Here is a 19,708-nt window from a genome sequence, read left to right as displayed (position 1 = left end):
GAGGATCAGGAAGTTTATTGACTTCCCAAGTCACACAGCTATTGAGCCACAAGAATGGAAATCAGCCCATATCTGAGCTGAAGGCTCTCTACCTCTGCCCTTAGGGACATTGACTACACCCCTTTGTCATACTGATCAGATCCACCCATAGGATGACTGAGTTAGTGGTACAAACTGGCTTCTCTCATCAGGTTAGCTGGCCGGCAGACGATCCTGCCAACTTGTCACTATAGCAACAAGGGCAGAGGAGACAGCATCCTGGTGGCCTGGAAAAGTAGAGATGAATGTGGGACATGGATATTCATTGAATGGATTTTCAGAGATCTACCCTAGATGCCTTCCAAGTCCATCCTGAAGATCAGCTCAGCCCAGTGTTCAGTAAAGACAAGGTCCAGGCCAGGTGTGGTGGTGCACGTGTGTAGTCCTAGCTACCCAGGAGAATGAGGCAGGAGGATCACAAGTTCAAGGCCAGCCTCGGCAACTTAGTGAGGCCCTGTCTAAAAATAAAATTAAAAGGTCTGGGGTTGTAGTTCAGTAGCAGAGCAATTGCCTAGCATGAACCAGGCCCTGGGTTCAATCCCCACTACTGAAAGAAAAAAACAAATAAACAAACAACAACAAAAACAGTTCACTGAGGGGCACAGGGTAACTACTGAATAAGAAGAAATTCCTTTCCGTACAAATACTAGAATCCTACTGTTAATCTCTGTCTGTGAACTGTGACCTTTGGGAATTTTTTAAAAACAAAGTAGAATGATGGGGACCCTGGACACAGGGACACCACACTAGGAGCCTGGCAAGCAGCCTTACTGATTATTGTAGCATATTCATGTAAAGAATTCAGACAGCATAGGAAACTGTAAAGTAGAAAGCAAGTGACTCCACACCCCCATTCCCACTCTCCAGAAATAACTATTGTTAGCTCCAGAAAACTTTGACACACGTATGCATCTTTCCTTTAGTTAAGAACATAAGCAAGATGGTAGTGTACACAGTTTAACAACCAGCTCTGACTTTACCCATGGTTGGTCAGCAGCACCCTGCTGATCAGCCTTCAGGTGTGTTGGAGGCTGACACCCTGGGAAGCAGAGGCTGAGAGGAAGATCATCAGCATTGGCCACCGTGCAGTAGGCTGTAAGCAGGACCCAGCAGTGCAAGAAGTTAGTTGTACTGCAATGCAGGTTTCTAGAAGCCTCAGCCCACTGCATTCTGTTTCCCCCCAATGACCAGCCATTGGTGATGGCTCCCCTAAGAAGAGAGTGCACCTTAAGTGAGGAAATTCCCAGTGGAGGCAGAGGCTTAGGGCCACAAATCAGCAGCAGGGTGCTAGACCCTTCAGGACTGGGCCATTTGGGTGGCAACAGCAGAGCCCACTTCAAGTCATCTCTCGATTTTTACTGTTACAAACAATGCAATCAATGCCTCTTTCTCTGCAAAATAAACTATCTAGAGCAGACTTATGGGTCAAAGATGTGGCATTATATCCTGCCACCATCAGGCCACTGGGGCCTCTCTAGGGTAGCATACTTCTCTCAGCTCAGACTCCCAGGGTTAATGAATGGAAAGGCAGGCTATGCTCCTTTACTGGTACACATGTCCCTGCCGCCCCACATCCTATTACCTGCACCAAAGAAGATGACTCCAGTGGACCACACAGAGAATGGGAAGGGAGTTAGGTCACATTTTGTGATGTAATCCTGTTGGTTATGAATTGGCTTTAACATAAATTCTTGAGGTCATGATTCGACCACTTTCAAAAAGTCCTTATCCTTTAAATTTGCTAATGGAAGTTACTGGGAAGAATCAAATGCTCTGAAACTAGATTTCTGGGACTGTAAATTGGGTTGGGGTCTCAGGGTGGAGGGGTGGAACCAACAAAGTACACAGTCAGGTCCAGGTGCATATGGTGGACACCTGTGCCCATCCTCCACATCCACAGAGACAGGGACCACCTGTTGTTACTCAACCCAGCAGGCTGGGGTTGAGATGCCAGCTCTTAACCAGTGACCTTGAACATGTTACATACCCCCTCTGAAACCTCCTTTCTTCTACAAACAGAAATTAACAAAATATCTTTGGGCAACTACTTGTGTGACCCAGGATAGTGGCATCTGACTCAGTGGATGCTCAGCAAATGGTAACTGCTAATATGATAATGGTGACATTCACTAAGAATATATGCTATCCCCCAAACACAATGTGCTCCTAGGTATATCAGGGCTGGTTCTCAGACTGTGAGTGAAGCACAGAAGGCAAGACAGTTCTGAGCAGAGAGGTGCCCATCAAGTATCCCAGGGACTCCCAAGACTGATTCACTTGACCACTGCAAGGAAAGGAAGAGGCCAGATGTGCCTCCCAGTGCTACCAGCTCTGGCTGCTGTCCACCTTTCTCTGAGTTTAGAACAGTGTGTTCACTCCTTCCACTGGGGACTGATTTTTCAGGCAACTCACATGCAGGACCAGGGACCCAAAGTCCAGACAGTGCCTTTTGCAAAGGACGTATTGTGCCACTTCTTCCAATCTGAGCCAGCCAGCCTCATAACCAGACTGTATGACTTGTTAATCAGAGTGCCTGGTGGCCTGAATGAGGCCATCATGTACCTCCTCAGTCAGCCCAAAGTGCCCAGCTCCACCCAGCAGTATGACAAATTGCGTTCAAATTTATTGAATCAGGATCTCTCGTAAACCTTTCAAAATATCAGCAAAGACTAAATTCAAAACTTTAAATGTGATAAGAGAAGTATGGAGCATGCTGTGGATGGAGCTGGAGCTGCTCCCTCAGGCTCTGCCCCGTGTGGTCCTGCATTTCTTCTTCCCTCTGAACACCTGCTCTCTCCAAACCCTCTCATGGGCACCCGACCAGAATGGAATGAGACAGGACTATCCTTGAAAGCTTGTGCCCAGAGGGAGTACAGACACCCTTGGATACCTGTCTTGCCCTCTTGGATTCTCCAACACCAGTTGGGAATCCAACAATTCAATTCAATTCAGGTACCAACTGACCAGAATAAGCATGAACCTTGCTGGTTAAGTAAGGGCTCAATCCCACAAAAGTGCCCCAACTTTTGATGTCTGTGGCAAATGGGTGCTCTGGCCATCCACACTTCTACTCTTAGTTACATGTTCAGGGGTTCCCACTTTCCATCCTTAGTTTCAATAATTCACTAGAATGATTCACAAAACTCAAGAAAACTCTTTACATTTACTACTTAATTACAAAGGAACAGTCAGATGGAAGAAATGCATGAAGCAAGTAGTGGGGAAGACATATGGAGCCTCCATGTCCTTCTGAGGACACCACCTTTCCAGCATCATGCATCATGTGTCTGCCTACCTAGAAGCTCCCCGAACCCAGGTGTGTAGGTTTCTGGAGGTTTCATTGCATAGGCATGGTTGATCAAATCATTGATAATTGGTAATTAAATTTCCTTTCTAGTCCCTCTCCTCCTGGAGGAGGGTCAGACTTAAAGTTCCAACCCTCCAGGCCTGTGGTTGGTTCCCCAGGCAACCAGCTCTGTCCCTCAAGAGGCATCTCATTAACAACAACTCAGGTGCCTTTGAAATGAGTTTGTTGTGAATAACAGAACATGTTCCCTTCACCCCATAGATCAGGAAATTCCAAGGGTTTTAGGAGCTTGGGTATCTGAAACCAGTTAGAAAGGCTAAATAGCTATTTCTCCCATTACTATCTCCCACCTTCTAGGTGCCTAGAAATAGGGGGACTGTGTCCCTCCTTTGTGGTATCTGCCACAGTTCTTCACATTAGGCTTTATGTGGCCTTGGTTATTAATAATTACACATAGAGAGGAAGGGATTGACTATCTTCTACCTTCCAGGAATCCCTGATGATGTTACCTTGGGTTTGGACTAGCAGCCGGGTCTTCAAATCTGAAGGCAAACACTCAATAAATGTCAATGCTGAACTTCTTAGCAGCCATCCTTGATTGAAAACCTGCTAGATTTCAGGACCAACTAGAAACTCCATCTATTTTGCACAAGTCTTCACAGTGACCCCAGGGGGATAGATAATCATGAACCTCTTTTTTTTTTACAGACTGCATTTTGATTCATTGTACACAAATGGGGTACATCATTTCATTTCTATGATTGTGCACGAGGTAGATTCATACCATTCATGTAATCATACATGTACATAGGGTAATGATGTCTGTCTCATTCCACCATTTTTCATACCCCCCTCCCCCAATCTTAATGAGATGACTGAGACTCAGAGGTTAAGACCCTGGGTATAGGACTGGGAATGGAGCTCAGTGGTAGAGTGCTTGCTGCGCATGCCCAAGGCCCTAGGTCCCACCCCAGCACTGGGCAGGGGGACCTCTGGGGCATCAGAATTCAAACCCAGCCTGTTTTTTGCCAACACTCCATGAAGTCTCCATTCCAAGTTCTGGAGCTGGAATCAGGACACAAGAAAGACATAACCAAAAAAGTCTCTTTCTGTGATTCTTTATTATAACTGGTTCCCATTTAAGAGTGCGATAGGGTTAGCAATTGCAGTATTAAAAACCAGCATAAAACTCAGGGCCTTGAATAGTAAGCAGTTTTCCTGGCTTCTAGGTCTGTGAGTCACACTCCTCTGAGCACACAGCTAAGTGTCTACTGGGAGTTGGTGGTGAGGACGGCCTTTCTCATGTTTGCAGTGGTTGCTGGCTGTTGGCTAGGGTAAAAATGGGGCTGATGGGGCCATATATCTCTCAAGGATGCAGAGAGAGGTCAGCAATTTAGAAGGCTTTTGCCTCAATCTAGCAAAGAAGGGGCGCAGCTGCGTTTAAGAAGTGGAGGTTCATTTGCCAAGGTCTCTTGGGCTTTATTTCCTCATGGGAGCTAAGAATTTAGGGAAGCACTTTCTAGGTGACAGTGGAGTGCTGTCACAGTATAAAGTCTCTCCTTTGCTAGGGTCCAAGGTGGGTGGGTGTGGATGAGTATGGAGCAGAGAACATCCCTGTGAAGCCTGGAAGTTGAGGCACCAAGGGATCTTCCCTCCCCCATGCCTGGTCCAGGCCAGAAGGAACACCCAGCAAAGCAGATGTGAGCATGAGAGCCTATCCTTGGCAAAGGGAGTAACCTAAGCACCATCTGGTCTAACTCCTGCTAGAACCAGCCATCCTCAAACTGAAAGAAAGTTAGGAAAGGCTTCACAGAGAAATACAAAATAACAGCACAGGAAGCCATGGTTCTTAATTAGAGCACAATGGGGATATCAAGTGCATTTTTGAAGCCAGTTTGTAAATTGCAATGTAGCATAATGTGTTATGCTTAGGATGAAGTCTTAGAGACAGACACAAATTTGAGTTTAGACCTTCCCAACTCCTTTAGCTGCACCTAGCCCCTCAGCTAAATAAGGAGGTCCCGATCACATTAACCCAGAGTGTTGTTTAAGCAAAGTACCTATAAAAGTTCCCTGGCACACAGAATCTGTTCCATGATCTGACATAATAATGACATTCCTCCTTGCTGTTAAGGGATGTCTCAGGAAAAGCAGCTCTGTATCACGCACTTCCTCTATGACCTCCCAGTTCTGTGGTAGGTCTTGTCCCTATTTTGCATATGAGTAAGCCGAAGCTCAGAGAAGACAAGTGATTGGGTCAAGTTCCCAGAACTACCATAGGCAGGTGAAGGATCCGAATTCAGCTCTCCTGGGCTTCAACATCTAATTACCCATCCGTGCCTCCCCAGGCCTGCTTGGAGTGACTCTTTCTAAGTACAGGAGTATAGTAGTCATGGGATGTCACCATGTCCCTTTTGTAGGTATGTCACCAACTCTTCACTCTGTAGCTTAGGTGTCATAAATCCTCTCATTTGAGTAGTTCTTGCCAGAAGACATTCATATCCTCATTTTAAAGACGAGGAAACAGGTCATGGACAGGGTCCAGCTGCACTCATCAGTGGCTGAGCTGGTGTTGGAAGCAAAGGGCAGATTCAAGACAAGTAACTGAAAAATATATACGCACACACCAATAGTAAGGAATTTTGATTCACATGGAGGGGGAAAACCCATTCTAACTACTAGTAATTTCAGGAAGTGGTATTTTGTGATCAATTTGACTTCCCCTTCAGAAATGTGAGAGTAAATGAGTCACAGGGACACTCTGTGCTGGCTTCCTCTTTCGGGATGTGTTCCTGGGAACACTCTCACTGCAGCAGTTTCTGTGTCAACCCCAGGTCTGCCCTGGACATAGGACATGGGCTTCTCCTAATCAGGCATTTGGTAATAGGCCAAGGTTTCTTTAAACTTGGGTCTCCCCTTTATTTCCAAGGTTTATGAGGGAGAGCGTTATCCTGACCTGGACCACCCAGGGGCATGGTGGGCTCTCTGTCATTCTGTGCACATGTTGTATCTGGAGAGAAGTGATATCCCCTTTCTACAACTACTCCCAATCCCAACCTTCCACCAAGCCCCATTGCAAGTTTCCTTGAGATGGTGCAGTTGATCACTTAACACCTAGTTATCAACGTCCCTGGAGATACAAAACTGTACAAGTGATGACATGTTTTCTTGAGGAGCCCAGTCGGGGAGTTAACACACACAGCTAAAAGCAAAGATGTTACCACTCAAGACTCCAGGTGGCTCTGAGCAATGCTGACTGACTAGCTGGGGTCAGCTGAGAGCAGTAGACACTTTTTAGGCAGCCCCATCCCAGAGACCATCAGGGCTGTTCACAGAAGGCTGTTTGAAGGCTGAAGGGGAATATCAAGTTTATTGCTGAAGAACCAGATAGGACCGGAAAATCCCCAGAGGTGAGCAGACAAGGTCAGCCAGCTGGAGGTCACTGGCATGACCTACTGAGGCATACTTTGCTATTAGCCACCAGGGCCAGAGGTTTTTGTCCTTTTGAAGAAGGGGATGATATGTTGGTTAGACTTTATAATTAACCAGAGTATATTATTTGCAGAATAAGCATTGAGTATGGAGAGGCACAGGAGCTGCATCAGCCCAGTGAGTAACGGGGACCCCACTGGCACATCTCCCACTCCCATGTCTGCCTCTCTTCTCTCACTACATTTATAGGTTCTCAAGAGCACTAGACCTGCTTCTCCAGAAATCTCTTCAACAGCCAGTGTGAAGGAAGCCACATTCCTATATTTTAGGGAGGGCTAAATATGTCCCAAGCATCATGCTACATGCCTTAAATTGTTGATCTCATTTAATCTCCAGAACAACCCTGGGAGGAGACTGTTACTGCCCCCATTTTACAATTAAGATGAACGAGATGACACCAAGAGATGGGATGGTGTGTCCACTCCACTCAGCCAGTATATGATAGTGCCAGATTTTGATCCCAGAACTGATTCCAAAGCCAGGCTCTGTCCATAATTCCACACTATCTCCCATTATACAACGACTTCAAATAGTCACCGACCATCTCTATTTGGTTTGACTTGCATATTTTTGCCTTAAGTTGATGTGAAAGTGATACACATTCAATAGAAACCATATTTTGATAATCAGTGACTATCTGCATCACCCCTGATAAGTAAGAACATAAATTTCATTTGAGCTAGGAAAATACAGCTTTTTCTTTTGGCCAAAGTCTTGGGAAAGAATGAATTGGTATGGGTCCTCCCAGAGTTTACTGGATTATCAATAGATAGAGTACAGTTGGTTCTTAATCATCCTGAGTTTCGGAATTGTTGATATACACTCTTGTAGGCATTCTTATATGTGTCCTTATATGGTGTGTATGGCAGTTTGTAGGGTTTCTCTATGTGCAGCCTTCCTGTTTTAGCTTTGCCAATCAGGATAGGCAGAGCAGAAGTAATCATCTCCATTTAATGCACAGGGAAGCAGGCTCAGATGTTAACGGGTTTGCTCAAGGGCACTCAGATCAGGGTGAGTGGAGCGAGGAGTCACTCTCAGATCTGGTACTTTATGTTCATTACTTCCCATGGAATGTCATGTGGCTGTATTTGTAATGATTTGTATTAAATCATTTCCATCTTGCTTTAGTTGGGATTTTGATCTCCTCCTGTGAAGACCATCCCAACCCTCCTGCTGGATTCCCAATCCCCGAATATTCTCCCATGGAGTCACCTTGCCCATCTTGTGAGCCATGCTGGAGTGTGAACTAGAACCTGAGGTGGGATAATGAATGAGCCCAGTGACTTTGAGTAGGAAAGGGGGGATGCTGGTTCTGTCATAGAGTAGTGCACAATATACATGAAGTGCAGAGGAGGGAGCCTTCTGCCCATAGACAAAGACATTTCTGAGGGAGTTCAATGTTGAAGTCAATATCCATGACAAGACATCACCCCGAACTCTGACCAAAATCACCACCACACTGTGGCCATTCTGGAAACCAGATCTTCTCTTCTTTCTAGGATTTGTTATTGCTGTTTATTGTAGTTTCTGTTGTTTGTTTGACAGCTTTTCTGAAATAATTTTATAAAGTATATATTGTTTGTTATTTGTGGCCATTGACATCTCTGTTCCATTAGCTTAAAGGTTAGGTAGTGATTGAACAGAGATTTATTTAAACACTTAGAAGCAAGAATCTCCTATTCTCTGCTGGGTGTGTTGGAGAATGCCTTTAAGACTCAGCCCTGCAGTCTGCAACTCTGTTTTACTCTTTACTTCCTGTTTGAGAAGAGCCTGAATATCAGCCAGAGGTGACAGCTCAGGGCCTCCTTAGGTCTCTACTGAGTGAGCACACAGCCCTGACATGTTCTTGGGTATGTTAGAGTCTTTCTAAATTATTACTCTCCAAAGCAGCTCTTTCTCCAGCCTTTTCTCTAAAACTTCATTAGTCTAATTTTTGTCCCTACTGTTTTCCATTGCCTTTGAACCTTTTTAAGGAACATTCCCTGATCCCTGCTTAGTATTGGAGGTCTCCAGGTTAGATGAGATAAAGCCCAGCCTTTGAATAGGTTTTTCACTTCCTATAGTAATAATACTGGCACCAGGACTGGTTTTATAAGGCCTCGGCTGAGTTGGAGAGTTAGGACGGAACTATGTCACAAAGCTTGCTCCTCTCACTGGTGCTCAACAGGGGTTTTCTCATTATGGATCCCCCTGACACCACATTCTCCAGGAGTTTCTCCCACCTCTATGGATATTTTGTTAGTGCTCTTTAGTAAACTCTCTTCTTCCTCCTAACAATCCCTAGAGTTGAAGGTTCTTAGAGTTTGGTCTTGGCTTCTCTCTCTCTTTCTTTCTTTCTTTTTCTTTTTACAATCTTCCTAGTAATCTATCAAAGTTATATCTCCAGCAAAGATGCTGAACAACATAATTCAACTCTCTTCCCATTTGGTTTAACTAATAATTCAGAAAATAGAAACAACTGAGGCAGTGAGTGGGTATAATCCACGAAAAATTCTACTGAGTTTGAGGAGTTCAGAGCTAAAATTAATGAACTCGTCATCTCCCTACTAGAGTATAAAGTCCATGGTTGTCCATTTTGCCAATGGGATAGATGAATATTGAAGGTCATGGAATTTGTCAATTAGATGCTCATTGGTGACCTGCAAGAAAACAGTTTTAGTCAGTTTTGGCAGCGGTCACAGAGACCACATCATGATGATGAGTATAAACTGCTCCATTGAGAACTCATGTGTGATGGACAGGGGATCCCTAAAAGCAGAGTCACTGAGGACAGTCTGAAGTAGGGCAGTAGTGTACAGGAGACATAAACATAAGAGGTCCACAGTCAGGCAGGAGTTGGATTTTGAAACAGGTAACAGTCAAATAAAAGGAAAAATCCATGGGTCAGAGATAGGAGTGCCTTGTCCAGCAGCACTCTCTGGGTGAGTCGAGATTATGATCAGCCCTGACCAATAAGAGCCTCCCCTAGGAAACGGAATGACAGGCCAGAGAGGTGGGAGCCAGGTCTGGAAGGATGGACTGTGGCTTCCACTCTGAGACATGCAACAATTAGGGTGATGACAGAATTGGGGAAATAAGGAAAGAAATGACATCAGTGTAAGAAAGGACAAGTGGGAGACTATACCATCTGTGCCGATTCTGAAGAAATGAAAGTGAGAAAGGAGAGGACTGTAAAAACATGGAAAGCCATGGTATATGGCTCAGTTTGAATTCTTTGCATTGCAAGTCACAGAAAGGCAAACCAAACCAGCTAAAGTCAGAATAGGGAATTGATTGGAGTTTTACAAAAATCCTTCGGGAGCTGGAGAACCAGGTTTGGAAAATGGAGGGAAATGATCCTGGCTGCAGAAGGCCTAAAAGCTAGAGGCATAGGAATTATCTTCTGGCAGGCAGAATGTGGGCAGGATACCTCCCTGCACTGGAGGGCACTATCTTCCCTGTAGGACATTGTCCCTGTTGCTAGCTGTGAAGTCAGCTCTGTCCAAGAGATTCAAAACTCAGGCAGGGACATCTGGTCAGCTAATGCTCAGTCACATGGCCACATTTGACTGCCTGCTGGGGATGTAGCTGATCTGCTCCTTATGGCTTCCAAAGAGGGAGATGGGGAGTTTCCTCCAAATCAGGGAGGGGCTAGATGTTGTATGGCCAAAAGCCAGACTCCATTCCACCTCCGTAAATGAGGAGGAGGGAAGGTGCAATCCTGAACGCAGGGAAACTTGACCGAGTTTGCCAACTTGGAGAAAGGAGCCAATAAGGGAGGATTAAGATGAAAAACTTAAGGAAATGACAGAGGCGCTCAGGGCAGTGGATGAGAGGGACAGGGAGGAATTTGACTGGGAGAAGTGTGCACGAAGAGGGAAAAGCGCCTGGGAAAGTCCTATTATTTCCATCTGTTTCCATCCCTGCCTTTCCCCCACAGCAGGTGTTTTCACAAGGGAGAAGGCTTGTTTTCCAATAGTGCAAAATTACCAAAATGGTGACTCATCATTTTCTAAAACCTGACTCTTTACCTAAATTTCAGAGAGGTAAATCATTTCAGGCTCATCTCCTTGTTGGACCCTGGTGAGGGCAGGTGATCTGGCAGCCCATGCTGGCAACAACCCTACCCTTACCCTGCCCCTCCTTGTTTCTGGGAATCTCAGTGCATGGTGTTTCCAGGACCCAGAAACATAACTGTCCTGTTGGGGGGTCATGGTTCCTTCTCTCCTTTTAGTCACAGACTGCCAGAAGCCAGGAATCTACCTTGGACCAGGATGTGGGCTGGTCAATAGGTGCCCTGCAAGACCCCCACACTCACTGAGGGACAGGGCCTGTGCTACTATCAGTTCTACATACACTGACAGAAGATCCTCTTTTTGAGAAATCCACAGGAAGACTCTGCAGTTGAACAAATCTTAATCTGAAAGCTGCTTAATGCAATGAGGGGCTCAGACTGTGGTTCAAGTGGAGCAAAGGTTTCTAGGTGAACAGTATTTGTTCTGAACTTATCACTATGACCCTTAACTGCTGCAGAGTTAAATTAGATGTGTGACAAGCACTACAGTGAAAGTTGGAACAAAAGTTGAGCCAATTCAGTGCCCCTAATCCAACTTTCCTCAAGACCAGGGCTGCAGGACTCTAGAAATATGCCCAAGGATAGAGGCCACAACTAAGGGCCTTTCCATGCAAAGCTTTTGTGACCTGGGCTGACCCTTCTTGCTCTAGTCTGGTTTATCTGGTGGTTTTCCAATGCTCAATTTCAAATTCTCATCTTTATCCTTTTGCCCAGGGTTCTAGAATGTTAAAGACCCCAGAAAAATGAGAGTCCAGAGCTTAAGACCCCTTCTTGGGGGTCTGGCCTATAGATGACATGGACTGCAGTACATGGAAACACTTCAATGAAAAGTCAAGCTGAAGCTGGATGTGGTGGTGCATTCCTGTAATCCCAGTGACTCAGGAGGCTGAAAAAGGAGGCCAGTCTCAGCAATTTAGAAAGAACCTAAGCAACTTAGCAAGACCCTGTCTTGAAATTTAAAAAAATAAAAAATAAAAAGGCTGAGAATTTAGCTCAGTGGTCAAGTGTCCCTGGGTTCAATCCCTAGTACCAAAAAAAAAAAAAAAAAAAAAAAAAGCCAAGCTGAGCATCTAACCTAGGTAGAGATATGCATTAGGTTCAAAGCAACAGGATTGCAGCCAGGGTAGTAGGCTGAGAGAGAGAGTCTGGCATGCTGCAACAGGGTGGTCTGCAGTCCCAATGTGTCCAGTGGTGATACAGGCCAAGACCATGCTAGTAATATGAGCAAGCAAGGCCACCGAAGTGGCACAAAAGTTCATTTTTGATGATTTGCACACAATTTAAAAGTCTAGAAAGAAACTGGTAGGGTGATACATACCTGTAATCCCAACAACTCTGGAGTCTGAGGTCAGCCTCAGCAATTTAGTAGGATCCTGTCTCAAAGTAAATTTTTAAAAAGGGCTAGGAATGTTTGTAGTTCAGTGGTAGAGCACCCCTGGGCTCAACTACTTGTATTACAAACAATAATAATAATTTTTAAAAAATAGAAAGAATATTCTAAACCCAACATAATGCAAGTTTTATAGATAGTTAACATTTGGATTTTGGGGGGAGGGACATTAGGAGCTCATAATTCCCTAAGTCTGGCATCAAGCCTTGTAGAAGGTCCCAGGGCCTTGGGCCTATGCAATGAAGGAGGTAGGAAGGTGACCAGTTCTAACCTTGGGGCACTGAGCAAGGAAGTGACACTGGAACAAGGTCTGGAGGGATGTGTCAAAGCTTCATAGGTAAATTGGACTCAGTGGAGCATGCCTGTAATCCCAGCTACTTGCAAGGCTGAGACAGGAGAATTGCAAGTTTAAGTTCGGTTTGGGTAACTTAGCAAGACCCTGTCTCAAAAAAAAAAAAAAAAAAAAAAAAAAAAAAAAAAAAAAAAAAAGGGCTGTGGATTTAATTCAGTGGCAGAGCATACCTGGGTTCAATCTCCAGGACACATGCACACACGCGCACACACACACACACACACACACACACACACACACACACACGCATATCTCACAGGCAAGGGAAGGGCAGGAGGCATGCATTTCTGGTGGGAAGATTGGCTATAGCAACAAAGAACTGGCCATGTAATGGCTTGATACAGTGGAATTTTATTTCTTCCTCTTTTAAACATCCAAGTTGCTTCCAAGTTGACAGTGAGGACTTGACTCCACTCATTCAGGGACTTGACTCTGTGTTATACACCCATCTATGTGGGACTTCCAAGGTGCCCCCATCTCAGTAAACCAGAAAAAGGGAAATTAACTTGCAGAGGTATCAGGGGTCTGAACCAGACCTCAAAGTGGCCACATCATTTATATTCTTGAACAATGGCCAGAATACAGTCACACCTAACTGCAAGGAAGCTGGGGATGTAGAGAATCTGAGTGTTCCTAGGAAGAAGGGGAGAACAGATTCAAATGGAGACATGGCAATCTCTGCCCAGAGCAGAACTTCACAGTGACTTGGGTACACAGAGTAAATGTGGTAGGCAGGAGCCAGAGGTGTGTTGGCAAGTGCCTAACAACTGGCTCTCTGGAAGAAGAAAATTCTTCCTCTGAGTTATAGCACTGTTTGACTTCCTTGGTGCAAATAACTCCCACCACAATTGATTTCAAACTGCTAGCATGATGTCACTGAACGTGGAATTAGGAAGAGAGACATGGTAACCTCCCAATATATAGCATTCTCCTTACTATATATGATAGATGTAAATAACCTTAAGAATAATATGTAATCAAATGATAAGGTAGTGATGAGTGTTTATTTGAAATACAACTTATTTAATTGTAAGTTCATATCCTTTGTTTTCTAATGATGCCCTCTTTAATGCACTGGCTTGCAAAACTCCTGAAAAATTAACCATCAACTCTCTTGCCAACTGATACTGGCTAGGGAACTGGAATAGCAACCACCTAGAGGAGGGGACAGAGAGCACTCTATGTAGGCAGGCAGGGGCCACTGGTGCTGGTGACCACTAAACAGGCATTGCAGAGCCAAGGTAGCACTGTTTCCCCCTAAGCCTCCAGAAGTACTTTCCCTGCAGCTACTAGAACAGGAAAGTAGAATTCTGCTATCTATATGGCACTTCTGTGCAAATTAAAGAAAAATTCCCTTCTTGGCTGTGCCCCTACCCCCATGCTAGAACACTTAGCTTTGCCTGTACGGCCCAAACCTAGCCCCTCACACTTGTCTGCTCTACATCTTTGGGCAGTGCACAGACTACACAATAGCATTAGTGCCTGTGCACAAAATGGAGTTGTCTCCCATTGGGGTTTGGGGATAACGGCCCTCTCCTTTCTGATTTGGAGACTGATTGGCAGATATTCCTCTCTGTGAGAAGTCTCCTTCAGAAGGGCAGCAGGAAAAGGCTACCTCTGGTGGCCCTAAGCCCAGGGATGTGCATTTGTTTTCTAAAATACTGTTTCTCAGCTCCACCTAGCTGCATGTTGGATGGCAGGAGGAGTTTTGACAAATCCCAGTGATCACTGTACATGCCACACTAGTTAAATCAGAGCTGCAGGCATTAGTTGTCAATGTTCCCCAGTGTGCAGCCAAGGCCAAGAGCCACTGTTTTGAAGCCATCGTGGCTCTGAGTCAGCCAGTGTTGGTGGGTGGCCATTCTACCAACAGGTGTGTGTTTCAGTGGATGCATTCTGGAGAATCCTGCCCTCTCAGCATCCTCTACACACCCTCTGCACCTACCTAGAGCAGTCCTCAGAAAATGCTGAATGATTGAAGGCAGGAAATCAGTGAAGTTAGACCCAGGACCACAGTTGGAAAGGGGTGGGATCAGGAGAGTAGAGAGCCTCCGTCTTTCACTGTTGTTAAATAGACCAGTATCTCTCCCTCCTTTTAAGTGAGGTGAATGAGACTCTTTCTTCAAAAGAAGTGTGCACAGGGAATCCTCAAGTTCAACATATACCTTTGCCCTGTTCTTGTCCTCACCCTCTCTGTCTCTTCAGCAACCTCAGAAGGATCTGGAGGCTCCCAGGGACCTGTTGAGCTGGATTTGTAAACTTTAGCATGGAGAGGGCTCTAATGTCCCTTCTGGCTCCACCCTATGAGTTCTTCATCTGGACCTACAGGGAGCATGGTCAGAGGGCAGATCCATTTTCCCATCACCCCCAGGCCCCACCTTTCTCTGGTGCAGAATTGAGATTGGCTCCTGCTCATTTCCCAGCTTGACTTCTGGGTTTGAGCCCAGAATCAGTGGTTTTTGTCCAGTTCCAGCTCTGATCCCCAGGAAAGCAGGCGAGTGAGAGCAGTGACTTCATGTCATCAGAGGAAACAGCTGTGCAGGAAAAGTGCCCGGAGGTGGTTTCTTAACCAAAACAAGTATGAGTGCAGCCAGACTTTATCTCAGGGCATTTTCTTGCCTCTAACTTGGATAATATAGTCCAGGCTGCATTACAGATGGCTTCCTGATTACTCAAGACATAGGCCACGGGACTTGTCCTGTGACCCTAGTGTCAACATGAGACTACTCCAGTTCTATGTCCTTCCCACTTCTCCTGGGTGGCCTCTGTCCTAGCCTGACCTGACTTGTACCTGGTTGTGAAGGAAAAGGAACCTCATTCAATGATATTTCTTGGATTTGCTCATTAAGTCGATTTTTTGTTGTTGTTTTTGTTATTGGTGATTTAAACCCATGGGTGTTCTACCACTGAGCTACATCCCCGGTCCTTTTTTGTTTGTTTGTTTGATACAGGTTCTCACTAAGTTGCTGAGCATCTCACTAAATTCCTGAAGCTGACCTCTAATTTGCTATCCTCCTGCCTCAGATTCAGGAGTTGCTGGGATCACAGGTGTTTGCCATCATCCCCAATTCAAGTTAATATTTCTTACAGGGCTCCTGACCTGAGGCAGCCTGGGGCTCAGGACCAGGAGGGCAAGAGGGGCAGTCTAAGGGACACAGACATTCCAGGGAAAGTGCTTAGTGGTTCCTTCAGCTAGTATAATCAGTAGAGTTGCATGGGGAAAGTGCCCAAAGCATGACAAATAGGTAGCTGAATCAATGTGGGGAAGGCATTCCTGAGACAGGGCACTCATTGTACCTGCAAAGGCACAGGGGCACATAGAAACAGGAGCCATGTGCACAATGACACTGAGGCACATGGGAGTAGGGGCTGCATGTGCAAAAGCATTAAGGCACAGAGGAACAGAAGCTGCTCGGGCACATGGTTGGATGGCAAGAGATGGGTCAGGGAGGAGGCATGGATGCTACCATGAAAGATTGTGAAGATAACTCTTCTCCTCTCTGAAGAGTAGATGAGGGCCAGGAAAAGTGACTGAATGCTGAGTAAGACAGCATTTGTCTCTGTGGACTCTGCTCTCTCCCTGGTCATGTGGCTTACCACATCCTGATGAGTCTGGAAGGGAAGAGGGAAGAGTAAGGAGGTTTACCCCCTACTTCATACTCTCTCATCCCTAGTGTGGACTGCTGTGGTGATCTCCCAGTGGGTCCCTCTTTTCTTTCAGCTGCTGTAGTTAATTGAGTATCTATGGGGCATTTGTGGATCAGTGGACCTGGGGTACTCCAAGGGCTGCAAAGGATGAAGGGAGAACATTCAAGGTAGGGAGGTTATAACCCAGTCACAAACTCAGATGCTTAAGAGGACATGGGCGGCCAGGGCGGGGGACAATTATTGGGATCCTGGGTCACTGTCCAACAAATTCACTGAATGGTCTCAAGCCAGGAACTGTTAACATGCAATGGTGAGAACTGGGCTGTTTAGAAGACAGGCTTTATCAAAAAAGCTTGAGCTGTAGAGACAGTTTTGGGTTCAGATGCCAGCCCTGCCACTAGGAAACCTGTGACCTTGGCCAAGAAATTAAACATTGCTATGCCTTATTTTCCTTATCTGAAAAAAACTTAATCATAACACCTGTTTCAGGAGTTTGAGAATTAAATAAGTGAACATAAGACACAATCTCAGTGCCTGACATTTGGGAGGTGCCTAATAAATGACAGCTCTTATTGTGATTGTATTTGTGGAGGAATTTTTAGAGTTTTGATGCTAGAAGTGCTAAAAATCCAATATATGCCCTTTTGAATTATGCTAGTATTAAAAACGTGACCAATTCGAAATTCACTATTAAACTCAATGAATAGCTTTGGAGATCCTACCATGTGAGGGATCGTTAACTCAGAGCTTCACAGCGGTCTAATCCCTGTCATTTTATTAAGGAGGCATAAATGGTTAACATTCCTAACTGGCATCTTCCTGCTGTTCGGGTCCCCAGAGAATCTGAATGTTGTCCAGGCTTCTAGCTGCTTCTAAAACACACCTGTCTTTCAACATTTAGAATAGTGAGCTCATAAGCCAGTTCCATTAGACAGGGCCTAGAGGGATCTGGGCCACTCCTTCACCAACAGCGTTGTCCTACCCAGGGCCTTAACAGGCGTGCGGGCGCGGGTAGTCACATTCTCATCTGTTTCCTCTGGCCTCTTGGTGGCCTCTAGCGGGCTGCACTCACCGCTCAGAGAGTCTGAGAGTCTCGAAACCGCTCAGCGCGTTGAGACTTCCCCGAGCTCGTCCACTGGCCCCGCCCCTCCCCGGGCCGCCTCCTCCAAGGCGCCGCCCTCTCCGCGCCCAGCTCGCCTCCGAATGGACAGCGCCGAGTGCGCCCGGAGGAACAGAGGGACCAAGGGGCCGGCCCCGCCCTAGCCCAGTGATTGATTACCAAAGATTACTGTGTCCTTAATGGTTCGCTTGGATGGGAATTAATTCTGGGATGGATAAATAATGCATCGAGGTTTATGTAGTACAAGGCAAGCCGACCGTCCGGAGCCAGGAGAGGGAGCCTAGGGAGCCTCACGGGAGACGCCAGGGGCCACGCTGCCCAAACAAGAGGGACATGAAGGGCGACAAGAAGAGAAAAGGGAAGTGAACGACAGTATGATCAACCCAGAGAGTCTAGCCAAGCGACTGCAGGAACATGCTGAGCCCAAAGATCAGGCAGAGTAGAAGGGGTAAGTCCAACCTTCTGAGGTTTCTCCGTGCACAGCCTGTGCCTCTTGGCAAAAGTGCACACAACCTCGGGAAGCTCTCCTGCTGGGTGTTAGTTGGGACCGGCGTTCTGGGGCTACTGTGGCTGAATGCCGAGCATCCTTGCGACTGACTTGCCGTTTCTAGCCAAATCCCGGGCTATGTGGGGATCAGACCTGAGACTGCAAGGGCGGTGGCAATCTTAGTGCCCCAGTGGGTGAGCAGACTTCGCCCCACATTCCATGTTTTACAGAATCTCCCTGTTGCTCCAGGTGAACAGGTGGCGGCAACTCTGGGAAAACATTGCTTCTTTTCTAAAAGGGAAATGCCCAAGATTTGCCTTGCAGCAAAGAGAAATGGCTCTTACCCGAGAGTGCAATGCCCTGACTTCTCCAGAAAATGGGGTTCAAGCAAGGATCTTTTTCCAGTTGCCTAAGAGGATGCTCTGTGGAGCCACAAAAGCAATTCTTCAGGCAAGGAGTGGGCAGGCAGACCTTTCTGCCAGAATAATGCCCAGGAAACTGCAGGGTCTTTAGATAAGAAAGAGTATGAATGGGAAGCAGATTGAGACAAGCAAGAGATGGGAGTCTGAAAAGTCCAGGACTGGGGCTAGCCAGCATGTGTCCTAGCAGAGTGGCCTGGGGACTCAGCCACTGGATAGTGTACAGAAAACAACTTCTTGGCCAGAACAAGTATCATTTTAGATGAGAACATCTGTCTTTTGAGAAAATATGTCTTTTCGGGTAACCAGTGTTTAGAGAAGTCCTCCCTTGTGAGCAGGAAGGACAAAAACTGGTCTTTGGAAATGGATGGGTGGGATATCTGGGGAAGGGGTGGGAGTGGGGGCTTGGAAGCAATGTGCTTCCCACCAGATATGTGGAGCAGAGACCCTTCCACTTCTGTGCACTCATCTGATTAGCATACCACAAGCACTTAGGGGACTTTCCTGGGTGGGCCCATCCTTCCAATGTGTGAGCCCCTCTGTGGGTTGTATTGGAATGCACTGTAACCTGTGAACCAGATGAGCAAAACAGGAGCTTGCCTCACTTGCTAAGGGGTGGTGGCACAGTCTGCTAATGACTGGTCCCAAGGGATGGACAAGCCTAGTTCTGTAGATTCCTATGCAGATGCCACCCTCAGTGCATAGCTATTGACCAATTGACTTGTGATTAATCCAAATTGAGGAAAAAACACCAGGTTTTGATGATTTAGTACAAGAAAATAGAAACTAAAATATCTTATTAATAATTATTTTATATTGATCAACCCATATTGCTGAAGTGGCAATATTTTTGATGTATTGGGTTAAATAAAATATATTATTAAAATTAATTTTAACTTTCTTTTTTACTGCTTTTAATGCAGCTACCAGAACATTTATAATTATATACATGGTTCACCCATTATACTTTTTATTTTTCATTTGTTGGTGCTAGTCTACAAAGAGACCAATACTTCAGCAAAGTGTCCTACCTGTGAAGAGTGCTACTGGCATCCAATGGGTAGAAACGAAGGATTCTGCTAAATATCCTATAATGTATAAAACGAACCCCACAATAAAGAATTACCCGGCCCCACATGTCAATAGTGCCAAGCTTGAGAAACAGTTTCATCTATAGATGATGTTATGTGACTAAATAAGTGACAAGATTGTTTATAGTGCTTTTTTTCAGACCTTACTAAAATAATCACTTGCCCACAAAGGTGTATGGTCATTAACCATAACCAGAGGAGGCATTCTAAGATCATGCGTTAAAGAAGTCAGAAGACTTCAAAAGGAACTAAGTGGTTTTTGAACTGTGGAATGACAGGGACAGTCTAGACCAAGGGTAGCAGAAACAG

The 19,708-nt window shown here is 45.7% G+C and overlaps 1 protein-coding gene across 3 annotated transcripts in view; it reads left to right on the top strand.

The window, feature by feature from the left end:
- The window catches only part of Arhgap22 (Rho GTPase activating protein 22), a 185,132-nt gene that overhangs the window by 11,249 nt on the left and 154,175 nt on the right, over positions 1-19,708 (top strand). Inside the window, exon 1 of one of the 3 annotated variants that reach the window (XM_047554511.1) lies at positions 17,510-17,850. The exons of the other annotated variants lie outside the window; for them this stretch is intronic. Coding sequence (XP_047410467.1) covers positions 17,817-17,850 — 34 coding nt within the window. The 5' untranslated portion in view covers positions 17,510-17,816. Of the gene's footprint in view, positions 1-17,509; positions 17,851-19,708 lie in introns of those variants that run through there. 3 annotated transcript variants of the gene reach the window in all.

This window comes from Sciurus carolinensis, chromosome 5, assembly GCF_902686445.1.
Source record: "Sciurus carolinensis chromosome 5, mSciCar1.2, whole genome shotgun sequence".
NCBI classification, from domain to species: Eukaryota; Metazoa; Chordata; class Mammalia; order Rodentia; family Sciuridae; genus Sciurus; species Sciurus carolinensis.
The sequence above is the reverse complement of the archived record's forward strand: the minus strand, read 5'-3'. Positions and strand labels throughout refer to the sequence as shown.